General features: G+C 39.9%; 1 protein-coding gene across 1 annotated transcript; it reads right to left on the bottom strand.

The window, feature by feature from the left end:
- Window positions 1–14085: 14085 nt before the first annotated feature.
- CYP7A1 (cytochrome P450 family 7 subfamily A member 1) lies at window positions 14086–22165 on the bottom strand (the record flags this gene model as incomplete). Its single annotated transcript, XM_079901679.1, has 6 exons — window positions 14086–14385; window positions 15254–15429; window positions 16770–16900; window positions 18760–19337; window positions 20232–20472; window positions 22086–22165. 6 exons carry the CDS (start codon window positions 22163–22165, stop codon window positions 14086–14088), a joined length of 1506 nt encoding a protein of 501 aa, XP_079757805.1.
- Window positions 22166–27520: the final 5355 nt, after the last annotated feature.

Raw genomic sequence — 27520 nt, 5'->3', positions numbered from 1 at the left:
TGATGGATTAAATTAGCTTTCGTGCATTTCTCTGGGAATTTAAGTCCCACTTCTAACATATTTTCTTCAATAAAATATGTTCAGAGTTCCAAACATTCTATTCACAAGTGAATATTTGGAACATACTCCTTATAAACTGGGACTGTCTAAACATAGTTGAATGAAAGCAGTCATAAATCTTGACAGGTTTTTTTGGCAATAAGCTTTTATCATTATGAGACAAGCAGCTTGACCTAATTATGATAAGAGTAGAAATCTAAGAGGTGGCTGGCATTACAGCTTCACCCTCCCGCCTAGAAAAGTGTACAATGTGTGGGTTACCTCACCAGGCCACGAGCAAAGGCCTGATTATAACTCAAAATAGGCCTAGCCCCTCAGGAGGCTGAACACCTCTGAAACTTCACTGAATAAAAAAATAGAGTATTAATATGGCGCATTCAGTAAATTAACGACTGAATCGGAAGACGAAAAGTTCTGTCCGATTCCCACCTGGCCTCTGCTCCACTTCTGTCTCTGATGCTGCTGGCTGGGCCCCCCTGCCCCTCCACTGGATTTTAGCAAAAAGCAAACTGCCTTATCACACAGCGTGGGCCTGAGCACAGGCCAAATGTGTTCTCAGTTCTGTGTGTAACTCTTTCCCAATATTTTAATAGACGGGAGATCAATAGAGAGAAGCAGAAAGGTCTGCTCTCAAAGCAGCAACACAAAGCATTTGCAACTTGTTGGTGCCTGGGCTCAGAAAAACAGAGACACTGGAGTACACACCACCTCCGCACAAATCATTCCTTCCCTTCGTCACCATCTTCAAACGTGTGTGCGCCTACTATGCGTGAGACGCTGGCTAGGAGCTTCTGTGAGCTGTACAGTTCAGCAAAATAGAACTACTCTCCGTGTGGGGCTGGCATTCCCTGGAATCACTCCCAAAAAGTGATGAAGCAAAGGTACTTATGGCCAAATTTCTGAGAAACTGACTGCTGACTCTGCTTGATGGTCAGGTTTCCATGGCCAAAGCACTCCCAGGAGCACCTGCCCTCTCTCGTCAGCAACATACCCAGGTCCCTCACTCCCAGGGACAGCCCTTGATGACAGGCTGTGTTACCTGGAACACTGGATACTCGAGGGGATGCTGTCACCAAGCTCTCTGGACCTCCTCCCTAATCACATTCTCAGTGATGCTCTAAGACAAACTGAAGAAAAATAGTTTCCCGTACCTATTTCCCTACATGTATATATATTTTTTAAACGATGGAAACCATTTATTAGAAAACAATGGTAAAGTGATAATTGAGTGTTATGTGAGTTTATTTTCCAGGTTCACGTTTTGAGCTAATGACAGTCATCTTGAATTTGCCCAGTTTGGGGAAAGGAGAGACCAGATCTAGTCATGGCTCTGCCATCACTTAACAATCGACGTCAGTGACCTTGGGAGTGTCAGAGCCTCTAGAACTGCTGTTGGTCTGTAAGGCAAAAGGATGAAGTTAAGTTGTTGCCATGGTCCTTCCTAATTTTTTTACTAATTATGGAGAGAATGAGCTAAAGAAGCAGTAAGAAATAATGGTGAGATTGCCAACATGGACATCAGTTAGGTCGCTTTGGAGCACTGGGCTCTGTGTGAAGCTGGGGCAAGAATTTGACAAGCTGGCTGTACATTCGATGAGATTAGATATTGGAGACCTGCTTAGTACAGAGTAAGGACTTAAGTATGAAATGCATCGGCTGAACTGACCCGCAGAAGTCTGACCCGCAGAAGTCACCAGAGACAGTCCGCTGTCTCTGGTTTGGATGGCGGGTTCCTTAATAGTAAATGTAAATGGGTTAATTTAGTGGATGCAGTATTTGCTGGGCCAACAGGAGGTTTCAGACCCAAGCCTGCCCTGTAACTTGCTGTGCAGCCTTCTTCACAAAATCACTTCTCCTTCACCAGATGTCAATTTCTAACTAAAATGAGAGCTTAAACTGGTGACTTTGAATCATCTACGGTGCTCTATGAAGCATCAGTGCCGCTGTTTTGATGTCACTTTCTAGGTTTGAGCCTCTGACTTGGTATCAACTAAGGTGGATGGAGAAGGGGCTGGTGAGTATGGTGTTGGCATTTCATCCTCTATTAATGAGACTAAGGCCTTAATCGCAACCGCCTTGAAAATGTCTCACACTGATCTTGAGAAGAACAACGTGAGATTCCACAGTTAACAAGTCCAAGATGTTGGTGAGTGGGAAGAAGACCTTCCTGTACAAAGGGGAGCAGAGTTGAACACTGCGATACTATACTGGATCGTGGTTAGAGTCTGTTGCAAGGTGTGTGTGTAGGGCGGTGGCATTCAGCATCCTGGCAACCCTGGACAAATTGAGCATGGCAGCAGCAGTGTCCTCACGCTCTGGCCAGATGATACTCCAACCCGTGGAGATTTTAGGACAGAAATGACATCGTTGTTCACATGACCTATCTTCAGTGACCTGAGACAAGACAGTCTGCCACTGGGACTTGGGCAGCGTGGAGAACACCAGCTCGGGTGGGGACCAAACAGCCTTGTATTAGAAGAAGATGCCATCTAGGATTTTCAAGATGCCATAGGACTTTCAAATCCCAATACTCTGCTACTCTGACACTTGCCAGCCCTGTCACCCTGGGTCAGAACTTACCCTGCCTGGAGTTCCCTTTCTCCCCTGTAATATAGGAGCAAGAGTACCAAACACCTCACAGGACTCTTATGAGGATCAAGTGACACTTCATGTGTGAACTGTGTGAGGCTGGACCCAGAACACAGTGACCCTGAATAAATTTAGCCATTAATATTTCTTTTAGGCTTATTTGATCTTTTTATTTATTTATTTTTAACATCTTTATTGGAGTATAATTGCTTTACAATGGTGTGTTACTTCCTGCTTTATAACAAAGTGAATCAGCTATACATATACATATATCCCCATATCTCCTACCTCTTGCGTCTCCCTCCCACCCTCCCTATCCCAACCCTCTAGGTGGTCACAAAGTACCAAGCTGATCTCCCTGTGCTATGCGGCTGCTTCCCACTAGCTATGTATTTTATGTTTGGTAGTGTATATATGTCCATGCCACTCTCTCACTTTGTCCCAGCTTACCCTTCCCCCTCCCCATGTTCTCAAGTCCATTCTCTATGTCTGTGTCTTTATTCCTGTCCAGCCCCTTGGTTCTTCAGAACCTTTTTTTTTTTTTTTTTTAGATTCCATATATATGTGTTAGCATATGGTATATATTTTTCACTTTCTCACTTGCTTCACTCTGTATGACAGACTCTAGGTCCATCTACCACACTACAAATAACTCAATTTCGTTTCTTCTTATGGCTGAGTAATAATCCATTGTTGTGCCACATCTTCTTTAACCATTCATCTGTCAATGGACATTTACATTGCTTCCATGTTCTGGCTATTGTAAATAGAGCTGCAATGAACATTGTGGTACGTGACTCTTTTTGAATTATGATTTTCTCAGGGTATATGCCCAATAGTGGGATTGCTGGGTCGTATAGTTCTATTTTTTGTTTTTTAAGGAACCTCCATACTGTTCTCCATAGTGATTGTATCAGTTTACCTTCCTACCAACAGTGCAAGAGGGTTCCCTTTTCTCCACACCCTCTCCAGCATTTATTGTTTGTAGAATTTTTCATGATGGCCATTCTGACTGGTGTGAGGTGATACCACATTGTGGTTTTGATTTGCATTTCTCTAATGATTAGTGACGTTGAGCAAGCTTTCATGTGTTTGTTGGCAATCTGTATATCTTATCTGGAGAAATGTCTATTTAGGTCTTCTGTCCATTCTTGGATTGGGTTTTTTTTGTTGTTGTTATTTTTTTGATATTGAGCTGCATGAGCTGCTTGCAAATTTTGGAGATTAATCCTTTGTCAGTTGCTTCATTTGCAAATATTTTCTCCCATTCTGAGGGTTGTCTTTTCATCTTGTTTATAGTTTTCTTGGCTGTGCAAAAGTTTTTAGGATTCATTAGGTCTCATTGGTTTATTTTTGTTTTTATTTCCATTTCTCTAGGAGGTAGGTCAAAAAGGATCTTTCTGTGATTTATGTCATAGAGTGTTCTGCCTATGTTTTCCTCTAAGAGTTTTATAGTGTCTGGCCTTATATTTAGGTCTTTAATCCATTTTGAGTTTATTTTTGTGTATGCTGTTAGGGAGTATTCTAATTTCATTCTTTTACATGTAGCTGTCCAGTTTTCCCAGCAGCACTTATTGAAGAAGCTGTCTTTTCTCCATTGTGTATTCTTGCCTCCTTTATCAAAGATAAGGTGACCATATGTGTGTGGGTTTATCTCTGGCCTTTCTATCCTGTTCCATTGATCTATATTTCTATTTTTGTGCCATTACCATACTGTCTTGATACTGTAGCTTTGTAGTATAGTCTGAAGTCCAGGAGCCTGATTCCTCGAGCCCCATTTTTCTTTCTCAAGATTCCTTTGGCTATTCGGTGTCTTTTGTGTTTCCATACAAATTGTGAATTTTTTTGTTCTACTTCTGTGAAAAATGCCATTGGTAGTTTGATAGGGATTGCATTGAATCTGTAGATTGCTTTTGGTATTATAGTCATTTTTCACAGTGTTGATTCTTCCAATCCAGGAACATGGTATATCTCTCCATCTGTTTGTATCATCTTTAATTATTATCATCAGTGTCTTATAGTTTTCTGCATATAGGTCTTTTGTCTCCTTAGGTAGGTTTATTCCTAGGTATTTTATTCTTTTTGTTGTAGTGGTAAATGGGAGTGTTTCCTTAATTTCTCTTTCAGATTTTTCATCATTAGTGTATAGGAATGCAAGAGATTTCTGTGCATTAATTTTGTATCCTGCTACTTTACCAAATTCATTGATAAGCTCCAGTAGTTTTCTGGTAGCATCTTTCGGATTCTCTATGTATAGTATCATGTCGTCTGCAAACAGTGACAACTTTACTTCTTCTTTTCCAATTTGGATTCCTTTTATTTCTTTTTCTTCTCTTATTTCTATGGCTAAAACTTGCAAAACTATGTTGAATAATAGTGGTGAGAGTGGGCAGCCTTGTCCTGTTCCTGATCTTAGAGGAAATGGTTTCAGTTTTTCACCACTGAAAATGATGTTGGCTGTGGGTTTGTCATATATGGCCTTTATTATGTTGAGGTAAGTTCTCTCTATGCCTACTTTCTGGAGAGTTTTTATCATGGGTGGGTGTTGAATTTTGTCAAAAGCTTTTTCTGCATCTATTGAGATGATATGGTTTTTATCCTTCAATTTGTTAACATGGTTTATCACATTGATTGATTTGTGTATATTGATGAATCCTTGCATTCCTGGGATAAACCCCACTTGACCATGGTGTCTGATTCTTTTAATGTGCTCTTGGATTGTGTTTTCTAGTATTTTGTTGAAGATTTTTGCATCTGTGTTCATTAGTGATATTGGCCTGTAGTTTTCTCTGTTTGTGACATCTTTGTCTGGTTTTGGTATCAGGGTGATAGTGGCCTCATAGAATGAGTTTGGGAGTGTTCCTCCCTCTGCTATATTTTGGAAGAGTTTGAGAAGGATAGTGTTAGCTTTTGTCTAAATGTTTGATAGAATTTGCCTGTGAAGCCATCTGGTCCTGGTCTTTTGTTTGTTGGAAGATTTTTAATCACAGTTTCAATTTCAGTGCTTGTGATTTGTCTGTTTATATTTTCTATTTCTTCCTGGTTCAGTCTCGGAAGGTTGTGCTTTTCTAAGAATTTGTCCATTTCATCCAGGTTGTCTATTTTATTGGCATATAGTTGCTTGTAGTAATCTCTCATGATCCTTTGTACTTCTGCAGTGTCATTTGTTACTTCTCCTTTTTCATTTCTAATTCTGATGATTTGAGTCTTCTCCCTTTTTTTCTTGATGAGTATGGCTAATGGTTTATCAATTTTGTTTATCTTCTCAAAGAACCAGCTTTTAGTTATATTGATCATTGCTATTGTTTCTTTCATTTCTTTTTCATTTATTTCTGATCTTTATGATTTCTTTCCTTCTGCTAACTTTGGGGTTTTTTTTGTTCTTCTTTCTCTAATAGCTTTAGACATAAGGTTAAGTTGTTTATTTGACATGTTTCTTGTTTCTTGAGGTAGGATTGTATTGCTATAAACTTCCCTCTTAGAACTGCTTTTGCTGCATCCCATAGGTTTTGGGTCTTTGTGTTTTCATTTTCACTTGTTTCTAGGTATTTTTTGATTTCCTCTTTGATTTCTTCAGTGATCTCTTGGTTATTCAGTAGTGAATTGTTTACCCTCCATGTGTTTGTATTTTTTACAGATTTTTTCCTGTAAATGATATCTAGTCTCATAGCATTGTGGTCAGAAAAGATACTTGATATGATTTCAGTTTTCTTAAATTTACCAAGGCTTGATTTGTAACCCAAGATGTGATCTATCCTGGAGAATGTTCCATGAGCACTTGGGAAAAATGTGTATTCTGTTGTTTTTGGATGCAATATCCTATAAATATCAATTAAGTCCATCTTGTTTAATGTATCATTTAAGGCTTGTGTTTCCTTATTTATTTTCATTTTTGATGATCTGTCCATTGGTGAAAGTGGGGTGTTAAAGTCCCCTACTATGATTGTGTTTCTGTCAATTTCCTCTTTTATGGCTGTTAGCATTTACCTTATGTATTGAGGTGCTCCTATGTTGGGTGCATAAATATTTACAATTGTTATATCTTCATCTTGGATTGACCCCTTGATCATTATGTAGTGTCCTTCTTTGTCTTTTGTAATAGTCTTTAGTTAAAGTCTATTTGGTCTGATATGAGAATTGCTACTCCAGCTTTCTTTGATTTCCTTTTACATGGAATATCTTTTTCCATCCCCTCACTTTCAGTCTGGATGTGTCCCTAAGTCTGAAGTGGGTCTCTTGTAGACAGCATATATATGGGTCTTGTTTTTGTGTACATTCAGCCAGTCTATGTCTTTTGGTTGGAGCTTTTAATCCATTTACATGTAAGGTAATTATCTATATGTATGTTCCTATTACCATTTTTGTAATTGTTTGGGGTTTGTTATTGTAGGTCTTCTCCTTCTCTTGTGCTTCCTGCCTAGAGAAGTTCCTTTAGCATTTGTTGTAAAGCTGGCTTGGTGGTGCTGAATTCTCTTAGCTTTTGCTTGTCTGTAAAGCTTTTAATTTCCCCATCAAATCTGAATGAGATCCTTGCTGGGTAGAGTAATCTTTGTTGTAGATTTTTCCCTTTCATCACTTTAAATATGTCCTGCCACTCTCTTCTGGCTTGCAGCATTTCTGCTGAAAGATCAGCTGTTAACTTTATGGGATTTCCCTTGTGTGTTATTTGTTGCTTTTCCCTTGCGGCTTTTAATATTTTTTCTTTGTATTTAATTTTTGATAGTTTAATTAATATGTGTCTTAGCATGTTTCTCCTTGGATTTATCCTGTATGGAACTCTATGTACTTCCTGGATTTTATTGACTATTTCCTTTCCCATATTAGGGAAGTTTTCAACTATAATCTCTTCAAATATTTTCCCAGTCCCTTTCTTTTTCTCTTCTTCTTCTGGGACCCCTATAATTTGAATGTTGGTACATTTAATGTTGTCCCAGAGGTCTCTAAGACTGTCTTCAATTCTTTTCATTCTTTTTCTTTATTCTGCTCTGTGGTAGTTATTTCCACTATTTTATCTTCCAGGTCACTTATCTGTTCTTCTGCCTCAGTCATTCTGCTATTGATTCCTTCTAGAGAATTTTTAATTTCATTTATTGTGTTGTTCATCATTGTTTGTTTGCTCTTTAGTTCTTCTAGGTCCTTGTTAAACATTTCTTATATTTTCTCCATTCTTTTTCCAAGATTTTGGATCATCTTTACTATCATACCCTGAATTCTTTTTCAGATAGACTGCCTATGTCTTCTTCATTTGTTTGGTCTGGTGGCATTTTACACTGCTCCTTCATCTGCTGTGTGTTTCTGTGTCTTCTCATTTTTCTACACTTACTGTGTTTGGGGTCTCCTTTTCACAGACTGCAGGTTCGTAGTTCCCGTTGTTTTTGGTGTCTGCCCCCAGTGGTTAAGGTTAGTTCAGTGGGTTGTGTAGGCTTCCTGGTGGAGGGGACTGGTGCCTGTGTTCTGGTGGATGAGGCTGGATCTTGTCTTTCTGGTGGTCAGCACCATGTCTGGTGGTGTGTCTTCGGGTGTCTGTGACCTTATTATGATTTTAGGCAGCCTCTCTGCTGATGGGTGGTGTTGTGTTCCTGTCTTGCTAGTTGTTTGGCATAGGGTGTCCAGCACTTCAACCTGCTGCTTATTGAGTGGAGTTGGGTCTTAGTGTTGAGATGGAGATCTCTGGGAGAGCTACTACCATTTGATATTACATGGAGCTGGGAGGTCTCTGGTGGACCAATGTCCTGATCTCAGCTCTCCCACCTCAGAGGCACAGGCCTGACACCCGGCTGAAGCACCAAGACGCTGTCAGCCACACAGCTCAGAAGAAAAGGGAGAAAAAAAGAAAGAAAGAAAAAATAAAATAAAATAAATTTAAAGTTAAAAATTATTAAAAAGTTAAAAAATTAAAAAGTCAAAAAAAATCTTCTGAAGAACCTAGGGGCAAGATAGGAATGAAGATGCAGATGTAGAGAATGGACTTGAGAACATGGGGAGGGGGAAGGGTAAGCTGGGACGAAGTGAGAGAGTGGCATGGACATATATACACTATCAAATGTAAAATAGATAGCTAGTGGGAAGCAGCCGCATAGCACAGGGAGATCAACTCGGTGCTTTGTGACCACCTAGAGGGGTGGGCTAGGGAGGGTGGGAGGGAGACACAAGAGGGCGGGGATATGGGGATATATGTATATGTATAGCTGATTCACTTTGTTATAAAGCAGAAACTAACACAACATTGTAAAGCAATCATACTCCAATAAAGATGTTAAAAAAAGAAAGAAGAAAGCAGCCAAACCACAAAATAAATCCACCAATGATAACAAGCGTTTAAAAACTATACTAAAAAAGGACAGACAGAACCATAGGACAAATGGTAAAAGCAAAGCTACACAGAAGAAATCACACACAGAAGCATACACATACACACTCACAAATAGAGAAAAAGGAAAAAAAATATATCTATATATTTTTAAAAAAAGGAAGAGAGCAACCAAATCAATAAACAAATCTACCAATGATAATAAACTCTAAATACTAAACTAAGATAAACATAAAACCAGAAACACATTAGATGCAGAAAGCAAACCCCAAGTCTACAGTTGCTCCCAAAGTCCACTGCCTCAGTTTGGGATGATTCGTTGTCTATTCATGTATTCCACATATGCAGGTGCATCAAGTTGATTGTGGAGATTTAATCCGCTGCTCCTGAGGCTGCTGGGAGAGATTTCCCTTTCTCTTCTTTGTTCGCACAGCTCCCGAGGCTCAGTTTTGGATTTGGCCCCACCTCTGCATGTAGGTCGCCGGAGGGTGTCTGTTCTTCGCTCTGACAGGACGGGGGTAAAGGAGCCGGTGATTCGGGGGCTCTGGCTCACTCAGGCCGGGGGGAGGGAGGGGCACGGAGTGCGGGGCGAGCCTGCGGCGGCAGAGACCGGCGTGACGTTGCACCAGCCTGCGGCACGCCGTGCATTCTCCCGGGGAAGCTGTCCCTGGATCCCGGGACCCTGGCAGTGGCGGGCTGCACAGGCTCCCCGGAAGGGGGGTGTGCAGAGTGACCTGTGCTCGCACACAGGCTTTTTGGTGGCGGCAGCAGCAGCCTTAGCGTCTCATGCCCGTCTCTGGGGTCCGCGCTGACCGCCGTGGCTCGCGCCCGCCTCTGGAACTTGTTTGGGCGGTGCTCTGAATCCCCTCTCCTCGCACACCCCGAAACAATTGTCTCTTGCCTCTTCGGCAGCTCCAGATTTTTCCCGGGCTCCCTCCCGTCTAGCCGTGGCGCACTAACCCCCTGCAGGCTGTGTTCACGCCGCGAACCCCAGTCCTCTCCCTGCGCTCTGACGGAAGCCCGAGCCTCAGCTCCCAGCCCCGCCCGCCCCGGTAAGTGAGCAGACAAGCCTCTCGGGCTGGTGAGTGCCGGTCGGCACCCATCCTCTGTGCGGGAATCTCACCGCTTTGCCCCCCGCACCCCTGTTCCTGTGCTCTCCTCCGCGGCTCCGAAGCTTCCCCCTCCGCCACCCGCAGTCTCCGCCTGTGAAGGGGCTTCCTAGTGTGTGGAAACCTTTCCTCCTTTATGGCTCCCTCCCACTGGTGCAGGTGCCGTCCCTATCCTTTTGTCTCTGTTTTTTTCTTTTGCCCTACCCAGGTACGTGGGGAGTTTCTTGCCTTTTGGGAGGTCTGAGGTCTTCTGCCAGCGTTCAGTAGGTGTTCTGTAGGAGTTGTTCCACGTGTAGATGTATTTCTGATGTATTTGTGGGGAGGAAGGTGATCTCCATGTCTCACTCCTCTACCATCTGGAAGGTCTCTCCTAGGCTTATTTGACCTTACAACTGGTAACTATAATTTTTTTCTTTAATTTTAGGCCCCTGTTTCAAATAAAGATCTTGGCTAAATGGGATGATTTAGCCTTCAAGAAAGTTCTAAATTAAGGTTGTTTACAAAAAAAATTATATCTGGGTTTTGTTTTGATGTAGTCCCCTCACATGTTTTCTTTTTTAAAGTGAAAAAAAATCTCATATACTAGTGCATTTTTTTAAAGTTAATAAAATTGTAGAACAAACTAGCCTGTGGGATTGCTCTACAACTGGAGTTGGCAAACATTTTCTGTAAAGGCCCAGATAGTAAATATTGTTGGCTCTGCAACCGCGTGGTCTTTGTTACAACTACTCAGCTCTGCAACTGCATGGTAAGAGCATCCAGGGACAAGAGCTCAAATAAAGGGGCATATGCTGTGTCTCAAGAAAACTTCACTTACGGACATGGAAATCCGAGCTTCGTGTGATTTCTATATGTCATGAAAGATTATTCTTCTCTTGATTCTTTTCCAACCAATAATAAATGTAAAAACCACTCTTAGCTTTCAATCTATTCAAAAACAGGACACCTTTGGCCCACAGTGCTATGGACTAGTAACCCCTGCTGTACAAGAATAAAGATGTGGAAAGATGTGTGGACGCATTCAGCAAGTGACAGGCACTTCCCTTTACTCTGCTTCACAGATGGTGCATTTTTTTTTACAGATTGAAGGTTTGTATCAACCCTGCATCGAACAAGTGTATCGGCGCCATTTTTCCAACGGCATTTTCTCATTTTGTGTCTCTGTGTCACATTTTGGTAATTCTTGCACTTTTCAAACTTTTTCGTTATTATTATATTTGCTATGGTCGATCTGTGATCTTGGATGTTGCTATTGTAATTGTTTTAGAGCATCATGACCCATGTCCATATAAGACAGCAAAGTTAGTAAATGTCGTGTGTGTTCTGACTGCTCTACCTACAGGCTGTTCTCCTCTCTCCCTGTCCTCGGGCCTCCCTATTCTCGAGACACAACAGTATTGAAATTAGGCCAGTTAGTAACCCTACAATGGCCTCTAAGTGTTCAAGTAAAAGGAGGAGTCCCACGTCTCTCATTTTAAATCAAAAGCTAGAAATGATGAAGCTCAGTGAGGAAGGCATGTCCAAGTTGAGATACGCTGGAAGCCAGGCCTCTGGCACCAGTTAGCCAAGATGTAAATGCAAAGGAAAAGTTCTTAAAGGAAATTAAAAGTGCTACTCCCTCGGACTTCCCTGGTGGCCCAGTGGTTAAGAATTCTCCTGCTAATGCAGGCGACACGGGTTTGAGCCCTGGTCCGGGAAGATCCCACATGCTGCGGAGCATCTAAGCCCATGTGCCACAACTACGGGACCTGTGCTCTAGAGCCCGCAAGCCACAACTAGCCCACGTGCAGCAATGAAGACCCCACGCAGCCAAAAATAAATAAATAAATAAATAAAATGCTGCTCCCGTGAACACAGGAGCAATAAGAGAGTGAAACAGCCTTATTGCTGATATGGAGAAAGTCTCAGGGGTCTGGACAGAAGATCAAATCAGCCACAACATTCCCTTAAGATAAAGCCTAATCCAGAGCAAGGCCCTCTTCAATACTATGAAGGTTGAGAGAGGTAAGGAAGCTGCACAAGAAGTTTGGAGCCAGCAGAGGTTGGTTCATGACGTTTAAGGGAAGAAGCCGTCTTCATAACATCAAAGTGCAAAGTGAAGCAGCAAGTGCTGATGCAGAAGCTGCAGCAAGTTATCCAGAAGATCTAGCTGAGATATTCATGATGGTGGCTGCACTAAACAACAGATTTTCAATGTAGAAGAAACAGCCCTATATTGGAAGAAGGTGCCATCTACCCTTTCATAGCTGGAGAGGAGAAGTCAATGCCTGGCTTCAAAGCTTCGAAGGACAGGCTGACCCTCTTCTGTTAGGATGATGAGTTCTTTTTATGGATGAGCAAAGAAAGTGGTATCTTGGGATGGAATCTACTCCTGGCGAAGATACTGTGAAGGTTATTGAAGTGACAACAAAGAATTTAGAATACATACACTTAGTTGATATAGCAGTGGCAGGATTTGAGAGGACTGACTCCAATTTTCAAAGAAGTTGAAACCATCAGATGATGATTAGAACTTTTTAGCAATAAAGTATTTTTTAATTAAGGTATGTACATTTTTTTAGATATAATGCTATTGCACACTTAATAGACTAAAATATAGTGTAAAAACATAACTTTCATATGCACTGGGAAAACAAAAAATTCATGTGACTTGTTTTATTGGGGAGATCTGGAGCCAAACCTGCAATATCTCCAAGAGGTGCCTATATAAAATATATTAGGAAAGGAAACCATGTTAGAAATTTAGCTTAAAACAAATTTTCTGTAAAAGAATTTTGTTCATCTTGAGCCACAACTAAATAAGTTTAGTTTTCTTTGTATGAAAAATAACCTATGTAGGAGATAATTCCATGATAATATTATTAATAAATTTAATTATTAATAAATTTAATAAATAACAAGATTTTAAAATCTTTAATGAATTTTATGAAGTGTGCAGGAGATTTTTGAGTGAATAGTTATTTTGCTTTTTCTAAGAAATGAATAATGAACAAAATTGTTGCATCTTATCAGTAGGTAAATGCTTTAAACATTCGGAATATTTAAAAATTTAAAACATACAAATTCACACTTTTATTTCTGAAAGATGAATCATTTCAATATTATCAAATGTTATAATATGTTCTTAGTATTTGTAGTACAAGGAAAAAGTTAAATATAATTTACATATAAATACAGAGAACTATCAATAAAAATATTATAGCTGATAACTCCGGCACTTAAAATATTTTAAAAGAAATTATTCTTTCCATAGGTGCATATTTAGTAATATCAGAAAAAAACTGACTTTTATGAAAAAACTTCCAATTAATATGAAATCTAATGATAGACAAGATCATTGAAACCTGACACAGACATTAGAGTTTCCAGCAAAAATAAATTAAAACCTAAAGAGAATATATTAAAACCATCTTTAATGGTCTCAGGACACCGAGATCATCATTTTAAAAACCATGAATACTAGATATAAGGAAAGCTGAAAACATTTTCTTTTTATTAGAAGGCATGATATAATCCTTTAAAATATCCTTTATAATATACATCTACACCCGTAGGGCCCCATATCTGGTCAAAAAGTCATGCAGTTTCACTAAAACGTGAATGTGTACGTTTTGCATAACTGTTGGGTGGCTTTTATAAAAATAAAGCAGTTTCCTTAGGAAAAAAAAGAAATTTTGCCAATTGGAATATCTTCATTCTGGAAAAAAAAAAAAAAAGACTTTCCTCTGAAAATAATGAAGTTCAGTCCGTGGCTATATGAACATTCACTGACTTACTGAAATGAAAACAAATAATTGTGCTTCTAGGAACTAGTTTTTTTTTCACTTGCAGGGTCTGAAATAGCTTCTGCAAACCATCAACAAGATGTTAAGATTCACAAGCAAGCACCGGTGAACAGAACTGGACCTGCTGCATCCGTTCTACCACCACTAAACAAGTCTGTCCAAAGGGACTGGTAAATCATGGTGCTCTGCAGTCTTGTAACAGCATCCGGGGTCCTCTTTTCCAAGCATATGTTCACAGATGTTTGAATTTATATCTAAACTCAATATCATTTAATGGTGGTAAAACACCCAGGCCTGCACGGGACTGGTCCAAAGGGGGACATTGAACACAGCTCTCCACAAACTCCAGTTCAAAATAGGAAAGCATCAGAATCAAAAATTGCTTAATTTCCTGGACAGCAAATAATCTTCCAGGACATATAGTTGCTCCTGACCCAAAGGGCATGTAGTAGTACTTTAACTTGAGTCCATTACTATAGAAGGTGCTCCTTGTCTTTCCATTTTCATCAAGATAGCGATCATATTTAAATGTCTGCAATAAAGATACAAAGAAAACAAATGTATAAGCTAGTTTAAAAGGAATTTATCTTTTTCTTAACCTGGAAGTTCCAAAGAGTAATTTTCTTTTTTAATCCAATCTATGAGTAATTTAGCAAATACCCCACCTCGAATCAGAAAGTAATAAGAAACGGGAACTTAAGGAGAACTGGTGGGAAAGGGAAACCTTTATACCTCCTATCCCGCCTGGGCAACTAGCTCCTCTCTCTGTTAGGCAGAATTAGAAAGAAGGATTCAAATCAGGAGCTTAGAGGAGTCAGTATATTAGCCCCTAATTCCCTGGATTTGGGAGCAGGCGCTTTTTATTTTATTTTGTTTTGTTTTGTTTTTTTTTTTTTTTGCAGTACGCGGGCCTCTCACTGTTGCGGCCTCTCCCGTTGCGAAGCACAGGCTCCGGACGCGCAGGCTCAGCGGCCATGGCTCACGTGCTCCGCCGCTCCACGGCATGTGGGATCTTCCCGGACCGGGGCACGAACCCGTGTCCCCTGCAACGGCAGGCGGACTCTCAACCACTGCGCCACCAGGGAAGCCCGGGAGCAGCCACTTTTTAAAGAAGAAGAAAGGCAGCAGCTTTATTATCACAACTGCAGACATAATCTAGTAGAGATTATGTGATGACCAATACCAGGGATAAAAATTAAAATTTCAAGCTGTCATCCAAATTCTCCAAATTAGATAAATATTTGACATTAATAAAAGAGACAGTCCCTGTGGTTTCAATGATCAAATGAATTCTGCAATGGTAAATTTCTTCTTTATTTCAATCTGGGTAGACATCACCTGGATACTGAAAAAAAATTTTTTTTTTTCTGGATTCGGAACTTTGATGAACAGTCACTTACCAAAGGGTCCGGGTAGATTTCTGGGTCTAAATGCATTAACTGCGGATAAAGAGCTATGATGTCATCTTTGCGGATATTATAGGAACTGTCCTGGAGGTGCAAAGTGAAATCCTCCTTAGCAGTCCGGATGTTCAGCGAAGCACTGGAAAGCCTCAGAGACTCCTTGATGATACTGTCTAAAGATTTTAAGAGGAAGAAAGGAGGAGAGGGAAGGGAGAAGGAAGAACAAAGTATTTTTAAAGGCCATGTAATGTAGAGTCTGAAATACTTCTAGCAGCCTATAACACAAACCTAAAGAGACTGTGGGAAGCTGGCCAGATAAAAATTTCTCAAACTTTTTCTGTGCTGTGATCAATGATTCATTGGTGTCTGAATGTATTTTTAATCTGACAGTCTGAGTTAATAATCTTTTGGTAAAGATATGATTTTCTTGGTCATCAATGGGAACTAGACTTTCATAATTTTATGGAAAAATAATCTTATTTCTACAAGACACTAGACATCTAATACAATTGGAAAAAAATCAGTAAATCACTTTCATGTGAATTATTCAAAGTTTATCACTTTTGAGATTTAACATACTAACACTTTTACATAGAAATAATTTTCCAGATGTTTAATGCAGCTTCACTTCAGTGTTTACAAGAACCCATTTTTATCATTACACTATCTGATGTTGTGTGAGTATGCCCTGCATTCTGGTAAGGACATAGAGGGGTACAAAGAACATGCTGCGGATAGCTGAAATATATGATGAGAAAGTCTCGCCTGACCTTCCAGTCTCTGTCCTTTTAATTGTCACGCTTTAAGTGCTCCTCACATGACTGTGCATAAAATCATAGCACGTTAGTAATTTATTTCACAAGTGAGAAAATAAGACCCCCAAAAGTGAAATGACATGTCCGTGGTTTCTACGGCAGGGCAGAGTCCCACGTGGAGCTTGTGCTCCTTCTCGTCCCTTCCGCTAAGACACACTGCCCCTGAAAGCATACATTGGTTTATTTCCTCTAGAGAAACATAACAAAAACAAAGAGAAAACTCTTTCTTACTCTAAAAATATGGTACTTTTGTATTTCTATAAAATCCAGAGAAGCAAACATTTTTTCAATGAAATAACCTTCCACCCCACCACCCAACCCATGCAGCTAATTGTGGTTTCATGATGGTACTTTTTCCCCTTTCATTTCATGAAAACGAGTAGCCCATTAACTATAAGATTGCTGGTAAGAGCAGTAACAAATGAGGCAGAGCAGGGCAGCACAGAGCGGAGGTTGAAAGCGCAGAGTCAAGAGCTCCACGTTATTGCTGCCACTGGCTCCACCATCCAATCCCAGGCGGTGACTTAACCTCTCAGTGCCCATTTCCTCACTTGTTATACACAAATATTGAGTTGGCCAAAAAAGTTCGGGTTTTTCCGAACAAGTAAGTAGTATGCAACAAGTAAGTGCGTGATGTGTACTGACAATTCCTGTTAGGAGGATGCAGTAGATGACATGTAACAACACAGCAAACACACCTAGCACGGGCATGTCATCCAGTTGTATCCGGTTCAAATAAATTGGATTGTCTTCAAAGCTAATTTTTTGACCAGCGTTCTCTAGCATTTTATTCACTTCTTCAGTGGCCGCTTTCATTGCCTCCGGGTTCCTATGAAAGGTTAAGAGAAAAGAAAAGATGTACAGAACAGTTTTTTCTCTACCAAAAGGTCTGCAAACAAATAGGCGTTTCCCCTTCTTTTAACCAGGTGGTCAAGATACAAAGAAGGTGGGAAAGGGACATTTCCATTTATTTTTTACTGTATTTTATAGCTGTGTTTTAAGTCCTTGGATGTTAGCAAGAACTGTTGCCTTAAAAGTGTCCCGTGGGCTTCCCTGGTGGCGCAGTGGTTGAGAATCCACTGGCCAATGCAGGGGACACCTGTTCGAGCCCTGGTCCGGGAATATCCCACATGCCGTGGAGCAACTAAACCTGCGAGCCACAACTACTGAGCCCTCATGCTGCAACTACTGAAGCCTGTGTGCCTAGAGCCCGTGCTCCGCAGCAAGAGAAGCCACCGCAATGAGAAGCCGTGCACCGCAACGAAGAGTAGCCCCCCGCTCGCCGCAACTAGAGAAAGCCTGCGCGCAGCAACGAAGACCCAATGCAGCCAAAAATAAATAAATAAAATAAATAAATTTATAAAAAATAAAAGGGTCCTGCTACATAGAAGTAAAACTTTGACCAGACTTTTATAAATAAATGTTTCTAATAAGGATTAAATGGTTAAATTAGTCATATGCATGGCAATTGAGAGAAAATTGCATCCAAGATAACAATTCTAAAGTACTGGCTAAAATGCCAAAGGAAATTTAAATTTACTCTTAACATGCATGTGATTCCATGTAGAACACCTTTTCCATCTATATAATAATTTATTGTTCTAACACTTGACTGGTGAAATGAATGCTACTTCACTTTAGTGCATTGACGTTTACCGGATCGTCAGTGCCTTGGTAATGTAGCCATATAACATGATCACAGTAAACTGAGTCTCAGAAACGCTTGACCGGTAAATCTTTGCGTGCTTATCGTGAAATGTCTACTCTTACCTGTAGGATAGAAAACTGATGTTGTAACCTCACTGTAAATATGTGAATTTATTTCCAGAAAGAGCTTTCTCAAGTAAAAACTTTGGAAGGCATTTAAACTTTGAGAAAGATTAGTAATGGTTTTTTGTATCTGAAATCGTTTAAAATTTTTTTTATATTAAAGACATAAAATTATCAGCCTTCAATGGAACTTTGGCATTCCCAATCCTATGGAATAATAATTTTGTGTCTATGTGACACAATTTTGTGTCTATGTGACACTCAACATCCAACTGAACTGGAATAATTCAATAAACCATTTGAATGTCAAATTCCCAAAAGACTATCACTCTGGGAAGACATCACGTTATGCAAAATATATGTTACAGACAGGGTTTTTTTAATATACAGTTTTAAAAGGCAAACTCTAGCTAAATCCCATCAATAATAATATATTATGATTCTTATTCGTAGCTATCAGAGTTGGTCGAATAGTATGACAGCAATCACTGACAGTGAGAAAACAGTTAATGCACAGATGAGTAAGACATAGGCACTGTTCTTTTCACTGACAATACGTCAGCAATCACATAAGGATATTTTTACGATTATAAAGACCAAATTCATGGACTTTAAGAGGTGTCATGAAGAACAGCTTGGAGTTAAGAGAAAGGGCTCTGGTGCAGACAGCCTACATTGACCCTGTACCAGCACGTTCCTTTCCCTGGAAAGGTCTCTTCTTCTACAAGATGTGTTTACCAGTCACAGCTGTTTTAGGAGGGTTGGATGAGCTGATACACGTTAAACTTTTACAAGGGTAAATACCACATTCTTGATTGACAGTATGAGAAGGTACCACGTCTTTTTTTTTTTTTTTAGTTAAAATGGTTGAATTTCTGCTTTCACCTAAAATGAAGAAATGGATAATTTGCTAATTACCTAATCATTTGAAATAAGCTCCAGAAAGTCGCTGGAATGGTGTTTGCTTGCGAGGCCCAGAGGACAGCGAGGAACGACTTGGCTTTCTCCGTGTCGTCCAAGGTGGAGAGCGTGTCATTCAGAAACCTGACCAGTTCCGAAATGTGGTCTCTCTTTCTGAGTTTCTGGAGCCGCAAGCCCTCCGCCAGTTTCTCCCGGGCGTAGTGGCCCGTCTTGAACACGTGAATGGGGAAGCCTGCTACCAGGGCTGGAAAGATTTTGTCAAATTGCTTGAAGTGGTCCAGGTGATTTAGAATGAGTGCTTTTTGTGCATCTTGCCCTGAGAGATCTTTGCCAAAGAGCGTGAAATACCCAGCTTCGAACATCACTCGATAGCAAAAGGCATACATCCCCTCTGACATCCAGGTGGGCGTCTTGGGCTTGGGAACCACCTGGGGTCTCAGGACAAGTTGGAGGTTTTCCATCATGGCTTCTGAGAGGGAATTCAAGGCATCGCCCTGCAGAGTCTTGATGATAGTTTTACTTATGTTGTCGGTGGTATTTCCATCACTGGGGTCAATACGTCTGTGTCCAAATGCCTGACCGTAAATGAAATGTGTGAAAAAAGAAATTAAACCTGACCTAGGACTAGTAAATGACTGAAACACAGATTAGATGCTTTCATGATTCTCTATTTGTTAAAACAAAAAAAAGGAAAACCGGCCTTCCCACGTGCAATTTCATAGCATTTTACAAACGGCCAAATCATGCCCTCTTTCAAGGCCAAGTGTGAGTCCCAGATTATCAGTGACACTTCCCTCACAATCACTCTGGTCTTCTATTTCTTATTTTTCTTATGCTTCTGCATTTATTTTCACATTAATTTGGTACTAATCAAGAATGTTTTTAATCATTAGTTCTCTTTTATATTCTTTGTAGATGTATCTTAACCAGACTTTAAGCTACTTAGTAGCGGAGACCAGTTCTAATATTTCTTTGCAGAGGCTCAATATTGATTAATTTTTTCCTATAAAAGAGCCTCTTAGATCTCATCTAGGTGATGCCAAAATATCTAGTCAATTCCTTAACAAATTTAAACAATTGTGTGGCATGAGTGTGGTAAAACAATTGTTGAACGTTAAGTTTCCAACTTATACTCTGGGTCTTGTGTAGAAATTGTTGACATGAGTGAGTTTGTACCTGTCTTATTCATACCATGCCATCCGGTTCAGTAAAACATTTAATTTTTATTTCACCCTCATGAGCTGATTAAGAAATGACAAAGCTATACCGATTTTGACTTTTTAAATGATTAATACCAAGAGATTATGTCTAATTTGGTTTATTGTGTTTCTAAGAATCTCCATGTAAGGGTAACTCTCTTCAGCATCTCCGGCTTTACATCTGAGTGTGTCAAAACGATTAAATAGATTGACATAGAAAAAGGTAGAAAATAAAAAAGCCTAATGCTATATAAATGCAAACCTGGTTACCTTTGCAGAAGCAGCGAAGTGAAATTTTTTCCAATCAAAGTATTTTCCATGATACAGCACTTTATGGTATAACAAGGGATTGGTGATGAAGTGGACATAGTTTCCCATTAGTTTGCAGGTGAAAACATGACCATGTTTCCTTTGATTTGCTCTGAGGAACTCAAGAGGATTGGCACCAAACTGCAGAGCACAGCCCAGATATGGAATCAACCCATTCTCCAGAGGTGGTTCACCCATTTGCCTGCAAGACACAAAGAGATGGTAAGATGGAAAATTGCACATTGTTCTTTATTTATTTATATTTATATTTATTTATATTTGTTTATATTTATTTATATTTATTTACATTAAGTTTTTTACCGCTGACTTCAAACCTCAAAACACTATAGTTTATTGATACTTTTTTGGTTGGTGGGGCCCTGCTCCTTTACTAAAATAATGAGTTATTAACCTAGTAACATGATATGTTGGTGAAAATGATAGCTAAATCCATCCATCCATCCATCCATGCATTCGGGAAACACTGAATGTCTAATATGTGATCCTCACTCTTCCCAGTGATAAGGATAAAAGGATCAACCAGGCCAACAAGATTTTCCCTATCAGTGTAGAGATGAAACTACATTCTAGTGTTTATATTTTTTCTAAGCGTCGTTTGCCTAAGTATCTCAAAATGTTTCATCTGATTGTTTTCTCTAAAGATATAGAATCCTGAATGACAAAAAGGATTGCAGAATTGAAGTTTTCAAAATCTTCATAGTTTAAATATATTATTATTCTGTAATGATAGTTGCAGAGGGGAATCTTTGAGAAATTAGCACATTATAAAGTGAAATTGAGTAAGGTAAGTATTGACATGGTTATTGATTATAATTCAGTGCTCTTTGATGCTATCTTCCATGTTTTTATTTGAGAATATACACATTTATCTTCCAACATAAACCACTATCCCTCTTGGTAGAATAACATAGCATAAAATAATTCTTTTTATTTTCATAGTTTGCAGATAAGTGGTTTCATTAAAACTAGAAACGACCAGTCCTGGTAGTTAATATTAAAATACCATAAAGGGCAAAAACAAACAAACTAAAAAACCTGTAAAAGGTAGACAACACAGCAATCTCCATGGCTGAAGATATGCTGTGGGTAATTCTGTCTTTGGGGGATTGACAAAGCAGAGAATATTTACATACCCCCCCCATACTCTTTGAGGAAATCAGAAGTTAAATAAACCATGGCTCTGTATCTGATTCTGTTTGTATTTCTTGAACCGATTATAAATGATACATACAAATAGAAGGGGTGTCTCATACATTTAACAGTTTCCCAGTTCGCCATGGTTGATGATCACTAATAAGAAAATAGTAATTGAATGATCAATGCAGGCTCTATACACTTTCCCAGCTTAGACTGAGTGTATACAGTGCACAAGAACTAGCTGAAAGAAGAACGTTGAGTCAGAGCATCTATTTAATCCACAAGACAGGAATTGCAGATCCACTTACCACTTCTATCCTTACTAATCCAGACTTTCTCTTTAGATGCACCCATAAACACACACACAGAGATCTCATAAAATTTCTGTCAGTGATGGTTAACAAGTTTGTCCATTTTTACATTACCACTAGTATATGTCAATACTAAAAAGGAAACTTTGCCGTTCTATCTTTTGTGAGATATAATAAAAAAGATACTTTCAAAATTTTAAATTAAAAGTTTTTACTTTAAAAAAATTAAGGAAGAAAATGCTAGCATATGTAAGTACAGAAAACCAACTTTATGGTATAACAGTGAAGGCAAAAGAACATTAAATGAATGAACAAAAATGCAGTTTAAAAGTAAAGCTTTCCTTACCTTCTCCTCGTTCCAAGGAGAAGCCACCAACAACAGCACACCGCTATAACAACCCCCCAGATCAAAGAGACACTCATCATTTTGCAAATCTAATGCAAAACCTCTGAGGAGGAGAGTCTGTGATGAGAAAGGTAAGGGTGTAACAACACAGACTCCAGCTGGACTTTTATATACGGTAAGATGCTTCACTTGAGGGATCAAAGCAAACAATTAACCATCCTATTAGGAAAAAAAAAACAACTGGCCTTGAACTAAGTCCACGGGTATCAGAAGAGGTTCCAAAACAATCAGAAACCTGCAATACTTGATAAGGTGAAGGTCTCTCAAACATATGTTGACTTAACATTCAGACCTGGGAATGACGGCTAATATTACAAATTTAGTACGCTTATAAAAAGAACAAGTAAACCTGTTCAGGAGGAACATACCCAATAAGAGGTAAATATATAAGAGGTAAAATATAATAAAGAAAAACTTAAAGAAAACTAAGCATAAGTTATCATTAAGCTAATGATTTGATCTTGTTACATTTAAGAAGAAATCAATTTAAATGATTCATGAGAAATACAGCAGTCAAGTTCAAAGGAAAGAGAACTGGGTGAAATGTTTCTGCTGCTTCATGTTTCAGCGCGTTTACAAAATCATAGGTATTTTACTATATATAGTAACATGTTACTTACCTAACATCCTCAAGAAAGTATCCCACGTAAATGCATCTTCCAATTAAACATAGTTTATTTTAAAACATCAAAATTTTATTAACCATGTTATTCTAATTGAAAATGTTTACTAATTTTTCTAATTGTTAAAGGAATACAACTTCATTTCAAATAATTTAAGACTAACTGAAACCTATCTTGATAGAAAGTCAATTCGTAATTTACCTCCTCAACGACTGCCCACCCAGAGGTAACAACTGTTAACTTTTTGGTATATATCCTTCCAAACTTTATTTCTATACACACTGATATAGTAATTTAGCACCTATTCTGTGCCAAGGACTCTTCAAAGGTATTCTGGCTACAGGTTTTAATAAGATGGACTTATTCCCTGCTCTAATGAAGACACTATTTCAGTAGGTAGACAGATAATAAAATTTAAGACTTATGAATAAAATAAAACAAGGTGTAGAGAGTTACCAGGGAATAAGAGCAACTGCAGGTATGCTGATGTGCTCCTCTGAGATCTGAATGACAAGAGGGGATTGGCCAACTCAAAACCAGAAGGAAGAGAGATTACCAAATGCAAAAGTCCTGAGTTAAGGATGAACTTGTTCTATCTCAGAACCAGAAGGGAGGTAGGATTGGTCAGAGCAGAGTAAATGAGGGGAAACTTGGTTAAGATATAAGACCAGAAGACAGGCAAGAGCTAGGTCATATATAGGGACACCTGACAGTAGGGAGAGAGATTTTGGAGGGCAGCAGGTCAAAACACTATCTTCAGCTGCACAGATTGCTGTGTTGTCAGGTTAACAATTGAACTTGAGCCAGAAGATGGGGAGAAAAGTCAGGGGTGGAAATAGGTGTCCCAAGTCATCAGCATTTGGATTGCATTTAGAGCCCAAAGACCTTATTAGATCACCTAGGGAGAAAATAAAGCCCAAGAAAAGAACAGAATTTAACACCAGACCCCAGAGCAGCCCATTTCTCGAGGTTAGTCAGAGAGCGGCTGAAGAGGAGATGGGTAAGGAAGGATCCGGAAGAAAACCGAGAGGATACAGTGTCGCAGGAAGCAAGAGGAGGAGGTACTTGAAGGGAGATGAGACATTTTCTGCATCACATGCTACTCTGAGGTCAAGGAAGATGGCAAAGAAATGACCTCTGGATTTGACAACATGGAGATAGTTGGTGAGTCACACATGAACACGTGCAAAGATGGGGTTCTATTAAAGACTTTTTATAGCACGAAAAAAATGACTATCATATTGTGGATGTTTCCCATGACAATACATATATATGTATTATATATGTATCTGTATAGATCTCTTCATTTTTTTCTGTGTGTATAATCTTCCATTGACTAAATGTACTATAATTTAGTTAACCGATTCCCTACTGGTGAGCTTTTGGTTTGTTTCTGGTTTTTGGCTACAGAATCCATAGGTTCATTTCATCCTTTTTTGTCTCCTTAAACAGAGACCACAAATATTTTTTCATGGGTGATTTGTAATCATAATTATGAATATCAGTCATTGTGTGTCAGTAGGTAGACTTCTCAATCCATTTAGATTTTTTTAGGGCATTGTACCCACTAAATATACTTAGGCTGATGTGCTGTTTTGAATTACTATGTCTGAGTTCTATATGACTCATTAAAAGCAGAACCTTTAGGTGGCCTGTCACAGCAGGATACCACAGTCAGAGAAAACACCAATCTAAGAGCCAGACAGTTTAACCCTTTGGAGTCATCTCTCAAGCAAACAAATGGAAACAAACAAACAAGTGAAAAAAGGGTACATGGGACCTCTAGGAATTACCTGCAACTTCCCGTGCATCTATAATTTTGTCAAAATTAAAAGATTTTCAAAATGGTAAAGGAGAAGTACATTCACGACTCCAAGAAAATGTCCTTAAGTCTTGTCTTCCCCATCCCCTCTCAGAACACCACAAACACCTTTCGAATATAGCCTGGAATCCCCTTACCCTCATGTATTCTTTCTACTCCTTCCCTCACTATCCCTCTTCCAGACAACAAAAGCCCAGCATGCACACACACCCAGTTTTCTTTAGTGGGATGAGGACAAGCAGAGGCATGAATATTCATATTTTTCTTGTTTACATACGGTTTATGCCTTCCTTGTAGGGATGTCACTTCTCGTTACTGTCCCACGTCCACACATGGCTTCTAGCACACCCCTGACATGCAGCCTCTCATCTGATGAGTGGGGATTCGGATGCCGGTTACAGTTGTCACAACTATTAAAAGCCTGCGAGGAAGTACCTGCAGGGTTTCCTGATGAGTCAAGTGCATCGAGTTTCTCGCTTGGATTCTATGGCATCTCAATGTGTTTCGCACAGTGATTGGTGAAATGTCAGGAAATAAACATGCCAACTGAGTTAGAAAGTCATTTGCTTTTTTATTCTCTGCTATGTTTCAAACTGTGACGTTTTATTACACACACACACGCTGAGCACCTACTACGCGTATCGAGCACTGCGTCAACACTGGGAACACAGTAGGAAACAAGAAAGCTGTGAGCTCTGACCTGTGGGGTTTCTACAGCAGCAGGGGAAAAAGTATGTGCCCTGACACAGAAGGAATATGTTTTAGTTGCCAGAAGGCCTGGCGTGAACCGAGTTTATTTAAACACTCTAATCCCTCCGGAGTCTGTCAATTTCCTCCGTATTTGTAGAGTAGTAAGGGTCCACACCGATGTGCCGAGGAAGAAGTTCTGGGCCTCAGAGAATATAGGGCCCGAGTCCCACTCACCATCCGCATGAACAGATACATACAAAACATGGGAACTCAAACCAGAGGGACAGAAAGTAGAAAGAACTGCTCAAGCTATCTGCTTAGGTAACCTGATGGTACACAGGTGGTTTCTATTCAGAAATGCAGTAAACATAGTTTACACATGTGTGATTGCTCTAAACAAAATGAGCTGTGAATATGGTCAAACAATTGAGTCAACCAGTTGTTTTCCTGAATTCACAAGTGAAACCAACTTAAGAGTGGAATGTAGATCACCTCAATTAACGCAAAGCTTTGTGCTTTCCAGGAGCATCACGGGGCTCCCGTGGACCAAGGCTCCTCCCATGGACCCCGTGGATCAGGGCAGGTCAGTGGGAGAACAAAGTGGAAAGGGCTGGGGGGGAGGCCTTGTTATGATTAATTTGAAGCTTTAGGAACTGCTGTGTCTATTCACATGTCTTCAACTATTTTTTATGAAAAAACCAGTTTTTTTTCATGGCATATACAGAATATCTTATTCTCAAATATTGTTTTGAACCTTAAACACATGGTGTCAAGGTTGTAAATGCCTAGTGTATCTAAATGTGTCCATTGAACAAATACAGTTTCACGGGACTAGAGAATAAGAAGGTGTTGATAAGTTCTGTTTCAGAGAATCATAATTTTTACATTAGTTTTGAGATTTTCACTTTTTAAAGCTTCTGACATATCTCCTACTTGGTTAAAATAACCAACTCAGGCAGGGAAGGTATTTTAGCTATTGTAGAGATGAGGAAAGAGAGGCATGAAGGTTTAGTGGCTAATGTCACACAGCTTGACATGGTTCAGATGATCAAGGGAGTGGAAGCTGGGATTAAACCGGGTTTGCATCTTGGCCCTGCCACTAAGTATACACCTTAGCACGAGAGGCTGTCCTCCCCAAGTCTTTGCTTTGTTACCTGTAAAATGGGGATGATCACAGTGCCTGACTCATAATGTAGATGTTGAGATGCAATCAGACCGTGGTGTAAAATGTTTCCCCGAGGGCTGGGCACAATCTACGGTCAAACATGTTCTTTGTCATTCGTAAGTGGCAAATCCAGGACACAACCCCATATCTGAAGCTCAGGGTCCCTCCGTTACAGCTCAGAACCCCACAAGAATTTCGGTGGAGCCAACAGGCACCTGACTACAGATTTAGGAAAGAGTAAGCACACCATCTGTACGTTCAGATATAAAGTTCATCTGTCAAACATGTTCTGAACACCAAGCATGTGAAAGGCGCTGTTAGGGGGAGATGGATGGATTATCCAGCAAATATTTCATTCCTTTATTCATTCATTCACTCATTCATGTTAACTTAGCACCCACTTGATGTAAAGCACTTTTTAGGTGCTGGAGATACAGAGGTAGAGAAGACAGGCAGACTCAAGGGGACACAGCCAATCACTAGGAGAACAAATCCACTATTTAATTTCTGATAAAGCACCATTTATATTATCAGAAAAGGTCAGGCAATGCATCAGTGTTTGTGCCAAGATCTTCACATGCTTGCTCGTGTAACCCACATGGTGGCACTAGGAGATGCACACACAGTTGCCTCCACTCACGGGTGGCTTCCTGCTGTGAAGTTCGGGCTCCAAGCCCCTGCCACGCCATACCACAGGGGACTGCCTGTCCCCGAGTTAAAGCAGGCCTGGGGGCTACATTCAAAGGCTAATGGTGGCTTTGCTGTTAAGGCTCACCTTAACCGGAGCCTTCCGGAGCTTATCCAGGAAGCTCAACTGGACAGAGAAAAGATGTGAGGACAGTGGTCCTTGGACCCACTGGGCCCAGCCCAGCTCCCCGGGAGGGTGAGAGACCTCAGGGAGAGAGAGAAAGAATGAAGCAGCCAGTCGGGGGGTTGCTGAGGCTTTTTCCACTTTTTACTGGTTATAAATAGTGCTGCTACCAACACCCACGCTCGAGTTTTCATGGGCACATACGTTTCACATGTCCTGAGTGTACAGCTAAGAGTGGGTTTGCTGGGTCATATGGTGACTCTA

Source organism: Stenella coeruleoalba (genome assembly GCF_951394435.1).
Source record: "Stenella coeruleoalba genome assembly, chromosome: 17".
Classification (NCBI taxonomy): Eukaryota; Metazoa; Chordata; class Mammalia; order Artiodactyla; family Delphinidae; genus Stenella; species Stenella coeruleoalba.
The sequence above is the reverse complement of the archived record's forward strand: the minus strand, read 5'-3'. Positions and strand labels throughout refer to the sequence as shown.